We start from the raw sequence: 18,150 nt of genomic DNA, 5'->3' as shown, positions 1-18,150 counted from the left end.
GCTCATCTATCACTCCAGTGTTAATCTGCTAAATTGTAATTACTTTGCTACTATGGCCTATTTATTGCCTTACCAACTCATGCCATTTGCACACACTGTATATAGACTGTATGCTTGTTTATGCTATGTGTAACTCTGTGTTGTTGTTTCTGTCACACTGCTTTGCTTTATCTTGGCCAGGTCGCAGTTGTAAATGAGAACTTGTTCTCAACTAGCTTACATGGTTAAATAAAAAGGTGAAATAAAAAATAAATGTAATAAAAATAGTCCTGACACAAATCTAGGGTTGCTACCCAAGTTGGCTGGTTGTTTGTTCTATCGGTTCGGTTGCTAGAGACTCGACTCAGTCATTCAGTCTTTTTGTTCTGTATCTATGGATATGACCCAGTCATTCGTTCTAAATGTTCCATTGCCACCCTGGCTGGCAATGTTCTTATCCGTTGCTTGCTAGCTAGCCAACTATGGCTAACTTACAGTCAAAAGGCGCAGCCAGAATAACAGCAAAGTAGCCGCATTTGCCTTTGTTTAAGTTGTTTTCTAGTGACATTTATTTGAATACTTCCATAACAATGAGCTAATGAGGCGCGATTTCGCCTGGCATAGAAAATATGCTCACTCTTCAGGACACTTGTTCAGAGGAGCTAGCCAACAACACAGCTAACACAATTATGGTGATTCATGATTTCAACTGGCTGAGAAAAGCTGCCTGCCTGTCTGTCTCATACCGACACGTTCATTACTATGAGACATCTGGAGATCAATTTTTTATATTAAAACAATGTAGCAAATGTCAGAGAGACAGACAGCAAGGTTTATACAAATCTCCTCTGTATAAACTAAATGTTAGTCTAAATGTCTAGATGCTTGTTATAGTCAAAGCCCATATTTATAGTCAAAGATTGTCAAAGCCCATATTTATTCAAATGAGATGTTTTCCCTACCAAGAAGTTTACTTGCGTTTGAAAATGTGTTTAAATAATTTGTTGTTGTTGTAATAAATTCTTTACAGCCATGTTTGCATCATATTTTATATCACTTGAGGAAAATACACTTTATGACACCATCGTGAAGCATTATGACCACCCTGTGTCACTTTACTTGGACTATGAAAATACACTGACACTGTCAAGAAGCATTATGACCATCATATTCATATAAGCCAGATAGGCCTATCATGTACTGTATATGCCTTTATGTCAATCATCAGTCAAAAAGAGGGTTCTTGTCCTGCTCCTGAAATCTGCTCATGCATTCATTCCAGTCATCAGCAACAGAGCATTGGGGTAGGTGCTTGTCTGATATCAATGTGTGCGCAATTACAATGATAATTTAATATGGTCAATACATTTTTTTGTTGAAATTATATAACTATATACTGTTGACACATACTATGGTGTAATGGAATGTTTTGCCTTGTGTGGTAGGTTTTGTGGGTTTTGACACTCTTATGTAGGTGTCATAACCAGCCATAAAACGCAATATGTCACAACAGGTCTAAATATTATGGGTCATGACAGAGTTATGACCATATTATAACAGGTTATGGCACATTGTCAGGGTGGGGGGCAGCAGGGTAGCCTAGTGGTTAGAGTGTTGGACTAGTAACCGGAAGGTTGCAAGTTCAAACCCCCGAGCTGACAAGGTACAAATCTGTCGTTCTGCCCCTGAACAGGCAGTTAACCCACTGTTCCTGGGCCGTCATTGAAAATAAGAATTTGTTCTTAACTGACTTGCCTAGTTAAATAAAGATAAAATAAAAATTATGACATGGTTATGACTGTGCCATAAAATATTATTACTTTGTGTGTCAAGTAAAGTGTTAATGAACATTCTATGCCGCCGCAGAATTCTACTATCTGAAAAGGTACAGATGCTTCTGATGCGGACTTTGTTTAATTGTCTGAAAAATGATCAATTGTCGCTATCGTCATGTTACTGTTCTATGCCTGTAAAGGGTCGCGGTAGATATAACTTCATTGCCCGGCACTAGTGGTCATACATACGCAGCAGGACCATTATTCTGTATGTGAGTTGACATGAAATTGTATGATATTTTATCATTTAAATGGAAAACCAATTTTTTAAAAATGTTAAGCAAAATTGTCACAGGACAGACAATTTTTTAAAAACCTGTCACGCCTTGACCATAGAGAGCCATTGTTTCTCTATGGTGTAGTAGGTCAGGGCGTGACTAGGGGGTGTTCTAGCTTAATATTTCTATGTTGGTGTTTTGTATGGTTCCCAATTAGAGGCAGCTGGTAATCGCTGCCTCTAATTGGGGATCATATTTAGGTAGCCAGTTTTCCCACCTGTGTTTGTGGGATATTGTGTGTGTGTGCTAGTTGCACCACTTATGTTACTTTTCGTTTTTGGTTTATTGTTTTGCCTAGAAGTTTTGCTTTATTAAAAGAGCCTTGGTCCTTATTACAAACGTGACAATTTTTGGGGGATACATTTCTGTTTTACCATGTATGAATATGTTATTCAATGTGTTTCTATGGTCTAATAGCAGTATGGCCAAATTCAATGATTCATCAAATACTTTTTAAAATATATTTCTTGGATACTTACAGGGATCCTAAAATAAATAGCTAAATTATTATTGTTATGACCATCTTAAAACAATTCCATATGTTAGCTTAGTAGAAAACTAGCCGTGGGCCCTTAGACATTAGAGTTCTAAACCTCTCTGCCAAGAATTTTCAGTTTTTCCCTCCCCACTCAGACCATTTCCAGACAATCCTAGCAAAATTATTGCTTGGAAATTGCTCTTTAATAAGAAGCTATTTGATTATTGAAGTCAGGTGTGTGCCAGCTAGAGCTGGACCAAAGTGTGTCACCAATGAGGTCCCCGAGGACTGGAGTTGCCATCCCTGTTGTAGCATATGATATATGTTATAACCCATACTGTATGTCTTCCATGAGATGTGCTACAGAAATAACACTTTATTTTATCTGACAGTAAACTAGAGAGAGATGCCATGGTGGCTGCACTGAGGAACTTTGAACTGAGTGATCCTGATGTGGGTCAGCTGAGATGCCTGCTACATGGACCAGTCGGTGCAGGGAAGTCCAGCTTCATCAACTCAGTCAACAACGTTTTCCAAGGACGATCAACACATATTGCCCTGGTAGCTGCTGCCTCTGGCACAAGTTTCACCATGAAAGTAAGTTGGTTTGCCTAATAAATTGAACTACACCATTCAGGTATGGGATATGGCTTCCTAATATACCTTGGTACACTAAGACATGAGCCACATACAGGCAGAACAGAGACATGAAGAGAGACTTATAGAAACAAAGAGTGGTCATCTGCACACTTTCAAAGAGGCCCAGTGCAGTCTAAATTACGTGTTTCCTGTGTTTTGTATCATATTGTACAACAGCTGATAAAAATAACACTGTAAAAGCGTGAAAAAATGTGATCGTTATTTACTGATGGTTGCTGGTTGAAAATACAATTTACACAGCACCTTCTAATCAGCAGGTTTAACATGGCAGAGTTTTGGCTTGCCTTTTGACATCATCAGGCAGTATATGTTAATAGACCAATAACAAAGAGAGTTCCAAGCCTCTCTGCCAATAACAGCTAGTTTTCAGGTTACATACAGTGCCTTGCGAAAGTATTCGGCCCCCTTGAACTTTGCGACCTTTGCCACATTTCAGGCTTCAAACATAAAGATATAAAACTGTATTTTTTTGTGAAGAATCAACAACAAGTGGGACACAATCATGAAGTGGAACGACATTTATTGGATATTTCAAACTTTAACAAATCAAAAACTGAACAATTGGGCGTGCAAAATTATTCAGCCCCCTTAAGTTAATACTTTGTAGCGCCACCTTTTGCTGCGATTACAGCTGTAAGTCGCTTGGGGTATGTCTCTATCAGTTTTGCACATCGAGAGACTGAAATTCTTTCCCATTCCTCCTTGCAAAACAGCTCGAGCTCAGTGAGGTTGGATGGAGAGCATTTGTGAACAGCAGTTTTCAGTTCTTTCCACAGATTCTCGATTGGATTCAGGTCTGGACTTTGACTTGGCCATTCTAACACCTGGATATGTTTATTTTTGAACCATTCCATTGTAGATTTTGCTTTATGTTTTGGATCGTTGTCTTGTTGGAAGACAATTCTCCATCCCAGTCTCAGGTCTTTTGCAGACTCCATCAGGTTTTCTTCCAGAATGGTCCTGTATTTAGCTCCATCCATCTTCCCATCAATTTTAACCATCTTCCCTGTCCCTGCTAAAGAAAAGCAGGCCCAAACCATGATGCTGCCACCACCATGTTTGACAGTGGGGATGGTGTGTTCAGGGTGATGAGCTGTGTTGCTTTTACGCCAAACATAACGGTTTGCATTATTGCCAAAAAGTTCAATTTTGGTTTCATCTGACCAGAGCACCTTCTTCCACATGTTTGGTGTGTCTCCCAGGTGGCTTGTGGCAAACTTTAAACAACACTTTTTATGGATATCTTTAAGAAATGGCTTTCTTCTTGCCACTCTTCCATAAAGGCCAGATTTGTGCAATATACGACTGATTGTTGTCCTATGGACAGAGTCTCCCACCTCAGCTGTAGATCTCTGCAGTTCATCCAGAGTGATCATGGGCCTCTTGGCTGCATCTCTGATCAGTCTTCTCCTTGTATGAGCTGAAAGTTTAGAGGGACAGCCAGGTCTTGGTAGATTTGCAGTGGTCTGATACTCCTTCCATTTCAATATTATCGCTTGCACAGTGCTCCTTGGGATGTTTAAAGCTTGGGAAATCTTTTTGTATCCAAATCCGGCTTTAAACTTCTTCACAACAGTATCTCGGACCTGCCTGGTGTGTTCCTTGTTCTTCATGATGCTCTCTGCGCTTTTAACGGACCTCTGAGACTATCACAGTGCAGGTGCATTTATACGGAGACTTGATTACACACAGGTGGATTGTATTTATCATCATTAGTCATTTAGGTCAACATTGGATCATTCAGAGATCCTCACTGAACTTCTGGAGAGAGTTTGCTGCACTGAAAGTAAAGGGGCTGAATAATTTTGCACGCCCAATTTTTCAGTTTTTGATTTGTTAAAAAAAATTGAAATATCCAATAAATGTCGTTCCACTTCATGATTGTGTCCCACTTCTTGTTGATTCTTCACAAAAAAATACAGTTTTATATCTTTATGTTTAAAGCCTGAAATGTGGCAAAAGGTCGCAAAGTTCAAGGGGGCCGAATACTTTCGCAAGGCACTGCATCTCTCCTAGTAGGCCCTCCAATCAGGCCCCTCACTCACACCAGCTCCCAGACAGTCCTAGCAAAATTCTGACTTTCTATTTTGGTTTCATAATGGATAACTATTACAGTAAGGTACTTAACTGTTACCCAGAAATTATTTGATATGGAGCTAAAAATGGCTGCACTGGGTCTTTAATACAAAGCATAGTCAGTCACAGATGTGTAGGTTTCAAAAAGTAGGATAATGGACAGGATAGAAACTGCACACTGTTGGAAACATGGGAAAAATGAGTGTACAAAAAAATTCCCCCGCATGAGGCCCCATCATATCAAGATTGCAACGCGTTAAACCAACTTCCTGATCTTCAAATGTACCATTAATATTTCACATAGGGATTCATTGTTTTATATACACTGAGTGTACTAAACGTTATGAACACCTGCTCTTTCCATGACAGATTGAACCAGGTGAATCCAGGTGTAAGCTATGATCCCTTATTGATGTCACTTGTTAAATCCACTTCAATCTGTGTAGATAAAGGGGAGGAGACAGGTTAAATAAGGATTTTTTAAGCCTTGAGAGACATAGATTGTGTATGTGTGCCATTCAGAGGGTGAATGGGCAAGACAAAAGATGTACTGTAAGTGCCTTTGAACGGGGTATGGTAGTAGGGGCCAGATGCACCGGTTTGTATCAAGAACTGCAATGCTGCTGCTTTTTTTTTACGCTCAACCGTTTACCGTGTGTTTCAAGAATGGTCCACCACCCAAACATCTAGTCAAGTTGACAAAACTGTGGGAAGCATCCCTATGGAATGCTTTTGACACCTTGTAGAGTCCATGACCCAACGAATTGAGACTTTTCTGAGGAAAAAGGGGGGGATTGGAGGGGGCTGATGCTGATTGGCTGACAGCTGTGGTGTATCAGACCGTATACCACGGGTATGACAACATTTATTTTTACTGCTCTAAATGCATTGGTAACCAGTTTATAATAGCAATAAAGCACCTCGGGGCTTGTGATATATGGCCAAATCAAATCCAACTTTATTGGTCACATACACCCGTTTAGCAGATGTTTTCGCTGGTATAGCGAAATGCTTGTGGTTCTAGTTCCAACAGTGCAGCAAACTCTAACAAGTAATATCTGTCACGCCCTGACCATGGAGAGCCCTTGTTTCTCTATGGTGTAGTAGGTCAGGGTGTGACTAGGGGGTGTTCTAGTTTAAATGTTCTATGTTGGTGTTTTGTATGGTTCCCAGTTAGAGGCAGCTGGTAATCGTTGTCTCTAATTGGGGATCATATTTAGGTAACTATTTTTCCCACCTGTGTTTGTGGGATATTGTTTTGTGTTTGTGCATGTGCACCACGTAGTCACGTTTCGTTGCTTGTTTTTTGATTTGTTTTAGTTTCACTTTGAAATAAATATGTGGAACTCAACACACACTGCGCCTTGGTCCGTCTCTCCTCATGTTCGTGACAGAATATCCCACCAGTTTTGGACCTGGGAGGAGATCATGGGAGGTTGTGAGACCCTTCCTTGGAAGGAGACACCAGGGAAGGTGGAAGGACAGCGATGACCCCGGGGACCACGGCCACAGAAACCCCAAGATTCTTTGGGGGGGGGGGCTTGGTCGGCGGAGTGTGGAAGAGCGGGAAATCAGTCCGTTGCCATCTGTGCCAGCTCCTCGTACTCACCCTGAAGAGCCAGAGACCGTCAGGGTGGCGATGGATATGTTGGGAGAGAGAGAAATGAGAGAGATGTTAGTTAGGTGTGTTTGACACAATAGAGAAACAAGGGCTCTCTATGGTCAGGGCGTGACAGTACCCCCGGCCAAAGGTGCGGACTCCGACCGCAAAACCTGAAACCAAAAATGGGGAGAGTAGAGGGGTGATTAGTGTTGGTGGCGGTTCCGGTGTAGGTCGTAGCCCCCGCCCAGATCCCGCTGTCGCGCCGGGCTGAACGCCGTGCCTGGAGTGGGCATCGGCACAAAGGAGGACTCCGGCTATGGAGCTGGGTTGGACGCCGTGCCTGGACTGGGCACCGGTGCAAAGGAGGACTCCGGCCATTGAGCTGGGTTGGATGCCGTGCCTGGACTGGGCACCGGTGCAAAGGAGGACTCCGGCTATGGAGCTGGGTTGTACGCCGTGCCTGGACTGGGCACCGGCGCAGAGGAAGGCTCCAGCCTTGGAGCGGGACTGGACACCGGCGCAGAGGAGGGCTCCTGACATGGAGCGGGCTGGACGCCTTGCCTGGACTGGGCACCGGCGCAGAGGAAGGCTCCTGCCAGGGACGCCTTGCCTGGAAGTTCCGGACCGTTGACCGCCACCGGAGGTTCCGGACCATAGCCAGAGGTTCCAGACCGTGAACCGTCGCCAGAAGCTCTGGACTGGGAACCGTCGCCGGAAGCTCTGAACTGGGAATGCGCACTGGAGGCCTAGTGCGTGGAGCCGGTACAGGTGGCACCGGACTGATGACACGCACTCCAGGGCGAGTGCGGGGATGAGGCACAGGACGTACCGGACTGGGAGGTGTAATGGAGTCCAAATGTGTGGAGCCGGCACAGGTTTCACCAGACTGCTAACCAGATCCTCTGGTCGAATGTTGAGCAGAACACACTTGCACAACATCTCTCCCAACTTCTCCATTGCCTCCCTGACGGTCTCTGGCTCTTCCCTCCCTGATCGTCTCTGCCTCTCCCAGCTCCATGTGTCCCCCCCAAAAATAATCTTGGGGTTTCTTTGGCAGCGGACTGACGACACGCTCCTCATGGCGAGTGCGAGGAACCGGCATAGGACATATCGGGCTGGGGAGGCGCACTGGAGATCTGGTGCGTGGAGCCATCACAAATGGCACCGGACTGATGACCCGCTCATTCACTCTCCGCTGCTCGACCGGCCACCCCTTATGCCACCCCCCGAAAAAAAAAAATCTTGGGGTTGTCCTTGGGCTTTCTGTGGCTGCAAACCCTGGTGTCGTCGCTGTACTCCATTATTATCTTCCGTCTGCCGCCAAGGAAGAGTTTCGCATCCACCCATCACTTCTTCCCATGTCCAAAACTCCTTTACCTTGTGGACACGCTTCTTGGTCCTCTTTTGGTGGGATATTCTTGTCACGGTTGTCGTAAGAACGGGACCAAGGCGCAGCGGATGTTGAGTTCCACATATTTATTTCAAAGTGAAACTTTCCGCGATGTGGCTGGTTTTCCTTTTGTAGTCCCGTGATTGTCTGTAGACCCTGCCACATACGTCTTGTGTCTGAGCCTGTAGTGGCTTCCTTTCCTTTTTACCATAGCCACTGCCCAAGCCTGAAGCGGGGGTTGTTTGGTACGCATACAGTCCACACTCAATGTTTCCAAACGGCCAAACATTCAATGACATCCAGGGATATGGTGCAACAAAAATGTTTATTCTTCTTATATCTAACAAATAAATGATTCTCCAATCAACTTAAAGCATAGATTATTTGATATGAAAAATACATATTATGACCTGTATGTATGTCTGTATGGTAAAAAAACTATACTGCTCCCGCATCTAGCAAGGACTCTATCCCCCGAAGGCCCAACTTCCTGCCTTTATCCTAACACACGTACCACAATACAATGAATAGGCAAGAGGGGCCAAAAACTGAATTACACTAACAAATTAATATATCTCAATCAGGTAAATATAAATCATAATATTAATTAACTAATATATCATATACATTAATATATTTACACAAATATACATGGAGCTCCGCATGTTCAGTCTTTTATACAAATATGTCCAAATCGGCTCTAACATACCGGCCCCTAATTGTTGACTGCACTGAATGCACAACAATTACGTAGAGCCAATACAAAATATTCTATACCAGAATACCAGCACTATTACAGTTCATAGCTATATAAAAATATACAAGGTGCCATATAGGAAAATAGTCCATAGATCTCAGTCTGAGTTGAAGTGTAAAGGTGTTCAACTTCCAAAAATGTCAAGAGTTTGACGTCCAAAAATGTATGACTATGACATCAAAGAATGTAACAGTACGACATCAATGAATCAGAGGTGCACGTGATTCTAAAATGGAGCACTGTGTGTGTGTGTGTGTGTTTCACTCCGTCGCCTCAAGGAGCAGACAGAGTTTATTGATAGGTCTCTGTAAAATATTGGTCCTTAACCATGACGCTCCGGACAAGACCTTTTGGTCCCTGGCAAAGCCTAACCATGACGCTCCGGACAAGACCTTTGGTCCCTGGCAAAGCCTCCTCACACGCCCCATTAGCCAAGTGTTCCTTGGGGCGGTGTCATCGACGATGACCACGAGGTCACCAGAACTGAAGTTTCTCTTAGTTTTGTTCCACTTGTTCCGCATAAGTGGAAGATACTCCCTGATCCATCTCTTCCAGACGAGGTCAGTGATATATTGTACTTGCTTCCATTTCCTTCGTGAGTATGCGCCATCTCTTTGAGTTCAGGAACATTTCAACATGTAATCCTCTTGAGGCATCATCGGCTGGGTTGTGTTTGGAGATCAAATACCTCCACTGTTTTGCTTTCGATAGGGTTGCTATGATCCGTGACCTATTAGCCACAAAGGTATGGAATCTCTTGGTATCATTGCGGATGTATTTTAGCACAGACTGGCTGTCCGTCCAAAAAGTTGACTCCTCAAGTTCAATCTGGAGCTCCAACCTTAACATCCTGTCCACTCGCACTGCCAATGTTGCTGCAGCAATTTCCAGTCTGGGGATTGTCATCTGCTTGAGTGATTGATTTCCCATGAATGCAATGTGAACCTTTTCCATACCGTTTGTGAACCTAAGGTAGCTTGCCGTGCCATAACCTTGTTCACTTGCATCACCGAAGTGATGCAGCTGTGCCGTCTTGACCAAAGTTCTCAGGCATCATACACCTGTCTATCTGGAATCTGGAGAGCTGTTCCAGCTCTGAGAGCCATCTCTTCCATGAAATAGAGTGTTCTTCATGGATGACTTTGTCCCATCCACACTTTCGCTTGCAGAGCACTTGAAGAATTTGCTTTGCCTTTAATACGAATGGGGCGAGGAAACCTAATGGATCATAAATAGAGCTGACAGTTGAGAGAATACCTCTTCTTGTGGACTCTGTTCTTGACAGTGACTCAGAAGGTTAATGCATCACTTTCAATGTTCCATCGGATTCCAAGTGCTCTTTCAACAGGCAGCTTTTCTCTGTCCAGGTCCAGTTATTTTATCTGCTTGGCTTTGTGTTCATCAGGGATAGAAACCAGCACAGTGCGGCTGTTGCTGATCCACTTGGTCAATTTGAACCCACCCTGAGAGCACAAATCCCTGAGATTTTTTGTGAGAGATATGGCTTGTTCTTCTGTGGCCACTGACTTGAGGCAGTCATCAACATAGAAGTTGGACTTGACTGTTTGAATCACCTCTTCATCGTACCTCTCACAGTTGTCTTCTGCAGTCTTTCGCAGTGCAAAGTTTGCACAACTTGGAGAGGATATAGCACGAAAAAGATGCACCGTAATTCTGTACTCCTCCAATCTTTTGTTAGTATCACCGTCCGGCCACCATAGGAATCGCAGGAAGTCTAAGTAATCTTCATGGACACGTACTTGATGGAACATTCCTTTGATGTCTGCCATCATGGCAATGTGCTCTTGACGAAATCTTAGCAAGACTCCTATAACGTGTTTGCCAGGTCAGGGCCTTGAAGGAGTTCACTGCTAAGAGATGTACCTTTATAGGATGATGAACAGTCAAACACCACTCGTATCGTTCCTTTGCGCTTATGGTGAACACCATGGTGTGGTATGTACCATACCTTGCCTTTCTGAGGAGCTGTTCTTGTGGTACCTTCTCGGCGTAACCTTTTGTTATCATCTCTTCCATGAAGCCTTTGTACTCTGCAGCGTAACCTTTGTCCTTCTTGAACTTCCTGATAATATTTAGAGCCCGCTGCTTTGCCATGTCAGGATTGTTTGGCAGGACTACATATTTTTTGCGAAAGGGCAACGGTAAGTAGTGGTGATGGTCTTTGAGGGTTATGGAGCTTGATACGATCTCCATAAACCTACGATCCTCAGCTGACATCTCACTTCATACCCTCTCTCAGGGAAGTCATGGTTGTACTGATTTACAAGAAGAACCCCCAGGTCGGCCATTGAGATACGATTGGCCATCACCGTAGGATGCCCAGATTCTTCTGCCATGGTACAATTGTTAAGAGGACCGTTCATCACCCATACAAAGAGGGTTTGCACTGCATACAGTCCGTTGCCTTGACTATGTATGATTTGCCAGGGTTCCATTGCCTTTGGAGCATTTACGCCAATCAGGAGTTCGACGTCAATTTCCTTCAACTGAATCTCTTTCAGGTATGGCCAACTTTTGAGATCTTTCTGAGTGGGAATATTCTCTCTTGTCACTGGGATCTTATTTTAGGTGTAGACCTTTGGTAATGCAAGAAATGTGTCACCTTCCACATTGCCAATCTCTAATCCAGATATCTCAAAGCTCTTGGTAGGACTCTCCTGCCCCATTGTGCGTAGCAGAATTTCAGTCTCACTGCCTTTAGCTTGCAACTGCCTCATGAGTCTCTCCGTAAAAAATGTTGCTGAGCTACCAGAATCGAGAAATGCATAGGTTAACGCAGACTTGCTTCCATTTGCCATCTTTACTTGAACTGGCACAATCGCAAGTGCACAATCTGTACCGGCCCCGGTATCTTCACCAGCTTCCAGTGAAACAAGAGCACTGCTGACAGTCTCCTCCCACTTTACTGCTACACCCCTCGTATCTGCCTTTGAATGACAGTAGAGAGATTATCATGGCTGGTATTATGGCTGATACCCACAGTGTTGATTCTGTGTTGATTGCTAGACCTTGATGTTGGCTGCTGAAGGGTGTGGTTTATGACTGTTTTCTGAATAGGTTTTGATGGCTTTGTGGTCAGTTGTTGTAAAACTCTTTGTAGTGGGGTCTTTGGAACTGCACCTAATGCAGCAAACTCAACAGGTGATGGTTCAGGTTCCTTATAGACCTCGGGTTCCTGGTTCTCAAAATAAGAGTTCATTCCATCTTCTTGGCTTAGAAAATGGGCTGCCACAGCATGGGATTGAGAAGTTGACTCAACACTCTCCAGAACCTTCAGTTTGGCATTATATGCTGCGATGTCCGTTTCCAGTGCCATTTTTTCCATCCTAACATTCAGTTGAGCTTTCTGTTGTTCCAGTTGAGCTTTCTCCAGTTCCAATGCATGCTTGTCCTGTAATGATGCTTGGCGAGCTAGTAGAGCTGCTCGTTCTGCCTCAGCTTTTAGGCGTGCAGAGGACACTGAGGAAGCAGTCTTAGAATACTTTGTTTTACTTGATGTTTTTGACACATTGGAAATGCTGTCGTGTGGTTCAATGAGCGTTTGGGGCTCGATTTCAGCTTTTTTCCATATTTCCATATTTCTTTAAGGAAATGTTCATAAGTTCTCATTCTTGGTTGATAATAGTTCATGCTCTCCTGTTCCTCCTCTGTGACCAGCTCTAGCACAGAATCATGAGCTTTCTTAAAGTCATTGAGAACAGCATGAAATGCTTCAAGACTCTCATCCACAGTTTCAATGTTTCCTCCATCAACAAAAAGGGCTTTTATTTAATTCATTTTGCATGTACACACTCAAAGTTTGCCTCTCCGGGCTACATAGAGTGAATTTAGATGCTCCTCTGCCCTCTCCAGTGGAGTCTTATTTGGGATTTCATCCTCCATCATTCACTTTTAGTTCACTCAATTTACAATGACACAGTTGTTGGTTTTTGATTGTTAAACGTAATGCCCCTTTAGACCTTTAAATGCTTTAAAAACACAGTCTTCCATTTCAGCATATTGACCCATTTTGAATTGAACATGTGCAAGTTCGGCATTTTTGATGCGTTTTTAAACATTTCATCCCATTATAAGTTGTCCCTTTAATGAAGTTCAAAGACCATTCCCAGTATCTTTAGATTCATTGTTGATGCATTGCATTTCCAGGTTAGTTCAATTCCTTCCAAGCGCCAAATATTAGACATAAGATTAGGCTACATTGTTTTTTTGACTTGAATGTAGGATCTCAGTGTTTCCCAAACTTAAACTTTTATTCTTAAATTGTTTTCACAACGCTGTGTTTTGAATTCCATTCCCAAGTTTATCAAACATTCCAATTAAAAGTCTTTCAGTCTTTTATACAAATATGTCCAAATCGTCTCTAACAGAGCCATTGATATCGTGTGTCCGAACCGTTTCCTTCTGATAGTAATCCTTCACAGAGTTTTTTTGACTTGAATGTAGTGGCTTCCTTTCCTTTTTACCATAGCCACTGCCCAAGCCTGAAGCGGGGTTGTTTGGTACGCATACAGTCCATGCAACTCCACTTTGTCTCTATACTGACTTTTTGCCTTATTGCCTTTTGGAGGGAATGACTACTCTTTTTCTATTCTTCCATATTCCCAGTCACCTTGCCATGTTTAAATGTGGTGGTTCACGATTTCAGTTTTGCGCAAATGCTGCCATCTATCCACGGTTTCTGGCTAGGGTAGGTTTTAATAGTCACAGTGGGTACAACCTCTCTTATACACTTCCTAATAAACTCAGTTATCATTTCAGTGAATTCGTCAATATTATTCTCGGAAGCTACCCGGGAACATATCACAGTCCGCATGATCAAAACAATCTTGAAGCGTGGATTCCGATTGGCTACCCGGGAACATATCACAGTCCGCATGATCAAAACAATCTTGAAGCGTGGATTCCGATTGGATTCCGATTGGTCAGACCAGCGTTGAATAGTCCTTAGCACAGGTACTTCCTGTTTGAGTTTCTGCCTAAAGGGAGAAGCTAAATGGAGTCGTGGTCAGATTTGCCGAAAGGAGGACGGGGAGGGCCTTGTAGCATCCCAGAAGTTAGAGTAACAGTGGTCTAGTGTCTTAGCAGCGAGTGTACTCCAGTCAATATGCTGATAGAATTTAGGCAGCCTTTTCCTCAAATTTGCTTTGTTAAAATCCCCAGCTACAATAAATGCAGCCTCAGGATATGTGGTTTCCAGTTTGCATAATGTCCAGTGAAGTTCCTACCACATGTTGCGTCATGCCAAAGAACAGCCCTTAACCATGATATATTGGCCATATACCACACCCCCTCTGGCCTTATTTCTTAATTCTACTGTTAAATTACATACTTTCAGTTGAGTAAACCGAAACGTTAGTCTTGCACGTTTACTTTGTGCACCTTTTTGCACTTTGCACATTTTGGGGTATTGTGTCCCAAATAAATTATATATTTGTGCAGTCGGGATGTTTTATTATGTTTCCGAGTTCTATAATCTATCATTTATAGATAATTATTTATCTATAATTCTATATCTATAATTATCTTCAAACATAAACATTTAAGTGATGTTATTAAAATAAAATGTTTCTTTTTAGTATAAGACACACTACTTTCAAGGCCGAAAAGGAGAAAAACGTCTGCCCTTTGCATTCAATGATGTCATGGGTCTGGAGACACAGACAAATGGGTTGCACCCTGATGACATCATCAATGCTCTGAAGGGCCATCTACCTGAGGGCTATGAGGTAATTCAGAAGTCATAAACACACACCAGCACGCACACACACACACACACACACACTAGCCAAAGATTAAAATGAATTAGATGTAAACAAAGTAGTATCATCTGACAAGTTTTATCTTTCCTTGGCCAGTTCAATCCTTTACACCCGCTATCGGACCAAAAAGAAGAATACATTCAGAATCCCAGTTTAAGTGACAAAACTCACTGTCTGGTCAGTATTGTGACAGCAGACACAATCTCTCGCATGAATAAGGATGTCATAGACAAGATGAAACACATCAGGGCAGAAGCCAGTAAACTGCGTAAGTAAGCTCATCAAACCCTTTTGTTTTTTAGCGTTTGTAATCTAATCTCAATTGTAACTGTAACCGTGGTTGGGTATTCAGCTGTAGTAGTTTTTGACTTTTTAATATTACATGACAGTATTACCTAAGTTAGTCCTTCTATTAATTAATTCTACATTTCTACGGCAGAAATCCCTCAAGTTGTTGTCATGACCATGCCAGACAAGGCTTGTGAGCTGGTGAACAGGGATGTGAAGAGAATCTACTACAGCAAGGCAATCAAAGAGAAGGTAAATCACTGCAGAGCTGATGAAATTTCACAATGGCCACGTTCCAGGCTGACTACATTGCCAAATCTCACAATGCCCGGATAAGATTTTACATATCAGCTGACCACATCATATGATAAAGCTGTACCTTTGATGCCCAAAGGTACAGTTGATGACATGGCACGCAATTGGTTGATGTAATGCAACATCTGCAATATAGTCAACCTGGAAAGCGACCGTTAAATCTTGGTTGTGCTGAGCTGATCCAAAGATCATCCCTCATGCTAAATTTAACCAGCCCTTTTTGTCTTCATCGTTTCTCAGATGCAGATCTGCAGTAATGAGCTGGGCGTTCCAATGAACTGCATCCTGCCTGTGAAGAACTACCATGAGGAGGGGATGATGGATGACGACATGGACATCCTGATCCTGAACGCTATGACTCAGATTATGAACTTCGCCAACGACTACATCTGGGACCTCCAACAACATGCATGAGTGTCACACGCTAGGAGATTAGAGAGCCATGCAGTACATAGCCTAGATTTGATTTCAGAGTAATTCAAGGTCAATGTAGTCTTTTTCCCCCATAGGAAATAGGACATTTGTTTTCAAGGCAGGATAAAGTAACATTGGAGGGAAAGTTGTCCTTCACATTTTTTTCATATTGTGGTTGTATCATTTAACTTAATATAAAAGCCTAAATATACTGTTTAAAGCCACAATATGCACCTGCGTGACAAACACCTTGAAAGAATGTGCATGCACTGGATATGCATTATACTACTTTAAACTATACATGTAACACCCAACAGTGAACACTTGCATTAGATAAGCTAATATTCTTGCTATATTGCAAAAACATGATGCAGATAACTCACATTGATTTTATATCAATCATTGTACTTTTCAATATTTGATGTGATGTTATAGTTGTGTTTTTTATGCTTTTCCCTGGTAAAAATATATATATATATAGGATTTCACTACAAATTCAATTTAGAATCCAATAGAAAATCCTAGAAGATTTTGGAACCTATCCTAAAGGATTCCAATAGGACTGGTTCCAAAATCTGATGGGATTTTTCTATTGAATTCTTGTATTGGATTCCTATAGGATCCTATAAGATAAAATCCTATAGGATAGAATCAAATCATATAGTATTTGTCACATGCTTCGTAAACAACAGATGTAGACTAACAGTGAAATGCTTACTTACTGGCACTTCCCAACATTGCAGAGACAAAAAGAAGAGAAATAATAGAAAAATAACACGAGAAATAAATACACATTGAGCAACGACAACTTGGCTATATACACGGGGTACCAGTACCAAGTCAATGTGCAGGGGTACAAGGTAATTGAGGAAGATATGTACATATAGGTAGGGATAAAGTGACTACAGGATAACAGGATATATAATAAACAGTAACAGCAGATGAGTCAAACGTGTTAGTGAAAAACTCGTCAATGCAGATAGTTAAATAGTTAACACTACCCGGACTAACTATTAAGCAGTCTTATGGCTTGGGGGTAGAAGCTGTTCAGGGTCATGTTGGTTCCAAACTTGGTGCATTGGTACCGCTTGCCGTGCAGTAGCAGAGAGAACAGTCCCATAGGACTGGTTAAAAAAAAATTGGACTGTTTTGCATGCTATTTGGGCATTAATATGTGTCATATATCAGTTTGCAAACAATGTAAAATACATATATATATATATTGAGTTAATAAAGCCGCATACAAACATTCTCTTTTTTGCTTTCTTGACTACGGCAGCACCAAAATGCAGGTGTTTCAGCCTAACTCAGTGCTTTCTGTGGTTAGCTGAAAATACGGAGTGTAGGGGTTGGTAAATGTTCTCTAGTTGCGCCGTGATTGGCTCAGAGTTCTGTCACTCATGGGGACACTACGTCGCCACAAAATCTACAGGGAGGGCTTGTAAATTCAGGCGTTACTGCATTACCTGGTTGAATCCAGGCTGCATCACAAACTGTCATTGTAAATAAAAATGTGTTCTTAACTGACTTACCTGTTTAAATAAAATAAAAAATGTTAACATGATCAGTCTAATCAAAGGTACGGTAGATATAATGTGATTTGACATAATTTTATCTGTGGCCAATGACCTTGAGCCTTCATGGATGGGCACTTCTAATGTAACTTTATGGAATTTTTATTTCATTGTTATTTATTTAACCTTTATTTAACTACGCAAGTCAGTTAAAACTTCTTCAGGATCGTTGGGTCCCCTGCGGGACGTTGAGCTAATGCATGCTAATGCGAATAGGTTATAAGAATGAGGTTATAAGTAACAAGAACATTTCCCAGGGCATGGACATATCTGATATTGGCAGAAAGCTTAAAATACTGTTAATCTAACTGCACTGTCCAATATACAGTAGCTAGTACAGTGAACGAATACCATGCTATTGTTTGAGGAGAGTGCACAGTTTTGAAACATGAAAAGTTATTTATAAACCAATTAGGCACATTTGGGCAGTCTTGATACAAGATTTTGAAAATAAATGCAATGGTTCATTGGATCTGTCTAAAACTTTTCACATACAATGCTGCCATCTAGTGGCCAACATCTAAATTGCAGCTGGGCTGGAATAATACATGATGGACTTTCTCTTGCATTTCAAAGATGATGGTATAAAAAAATACAAAAGAACAGTTGGTTTTTTCTTTGAATTATCTTTTATCAGATCTATTGTGTTATATTTTCCTACATTCCTTTCACATTTACACAAACTACAAAGTGTTTCCTTTCAAATTGTACCAAGAATATGCA

The 18,150-nt window shown here is 42.0% G+C and overlaps 1 protein-coding gene across 1 annotated transcript in view; it reads left to right on the top strand.

Annotated features, from left to right (window-relative positions):
* The window catches only part of LOC112254925 (interferon-induced protein 44), a 28,784-nt gene extending 11,680 nt beyond the window's left edge, over positions 1 to 17,104 (top strand). The window contains exons 4-8 of the mRNA XM_024427902.2: positions 2,963 to 3,167; positions 14,654 to 14,803; positions 14,933 to 15,104; positions 15,276 to 15,376; positions 15,680 to 17,104. Of these exons, the coding sequence (XP_024283670.1) occupies positions 2,963 to 3,167; positions 14,654 to 14,803; positions 14,933 to 15,104; positions 15,276 to 15,376; positions 15,680 to 15,853 (802 nt within the window). The 3' untranslated portion in view covers positions 15,854 to 17,104. The remainder of the gene's footprint in view (positions 1 to 2,962; positions 3,168 to 14,653; positions 14,804 to 14,932; positions 15,105 to 15,275; positions 15,377 to 15,679) is intronic.
* Positions 17,105 to 18,150: the final 1,046 nt, after the last annotated feature.

The sequence above is a fragment of the Oncorhynchus tshawytscha genome, linkage group LG07 (assembly GCF_018296145.1).
Source record: "Oncorhynchus tshawytscha isolate Ot180627B linkage group LG07, Otsh_v2.0, whole genome shotgun sequence".
In the NCBI taxonomy this organism is placed as follows: Eukaryota; Metazoa; Chordata; class Actinopteri; order Salmoniformes; family Salmonidae; genus Oncorhynchus; species Oncorhynchus tshawytscha.
The sequence above is the reverse complement of the archived record's forward strand: the minus strand, read 5'-3'. Positions and strand labels throughout refer to the sequence as shown.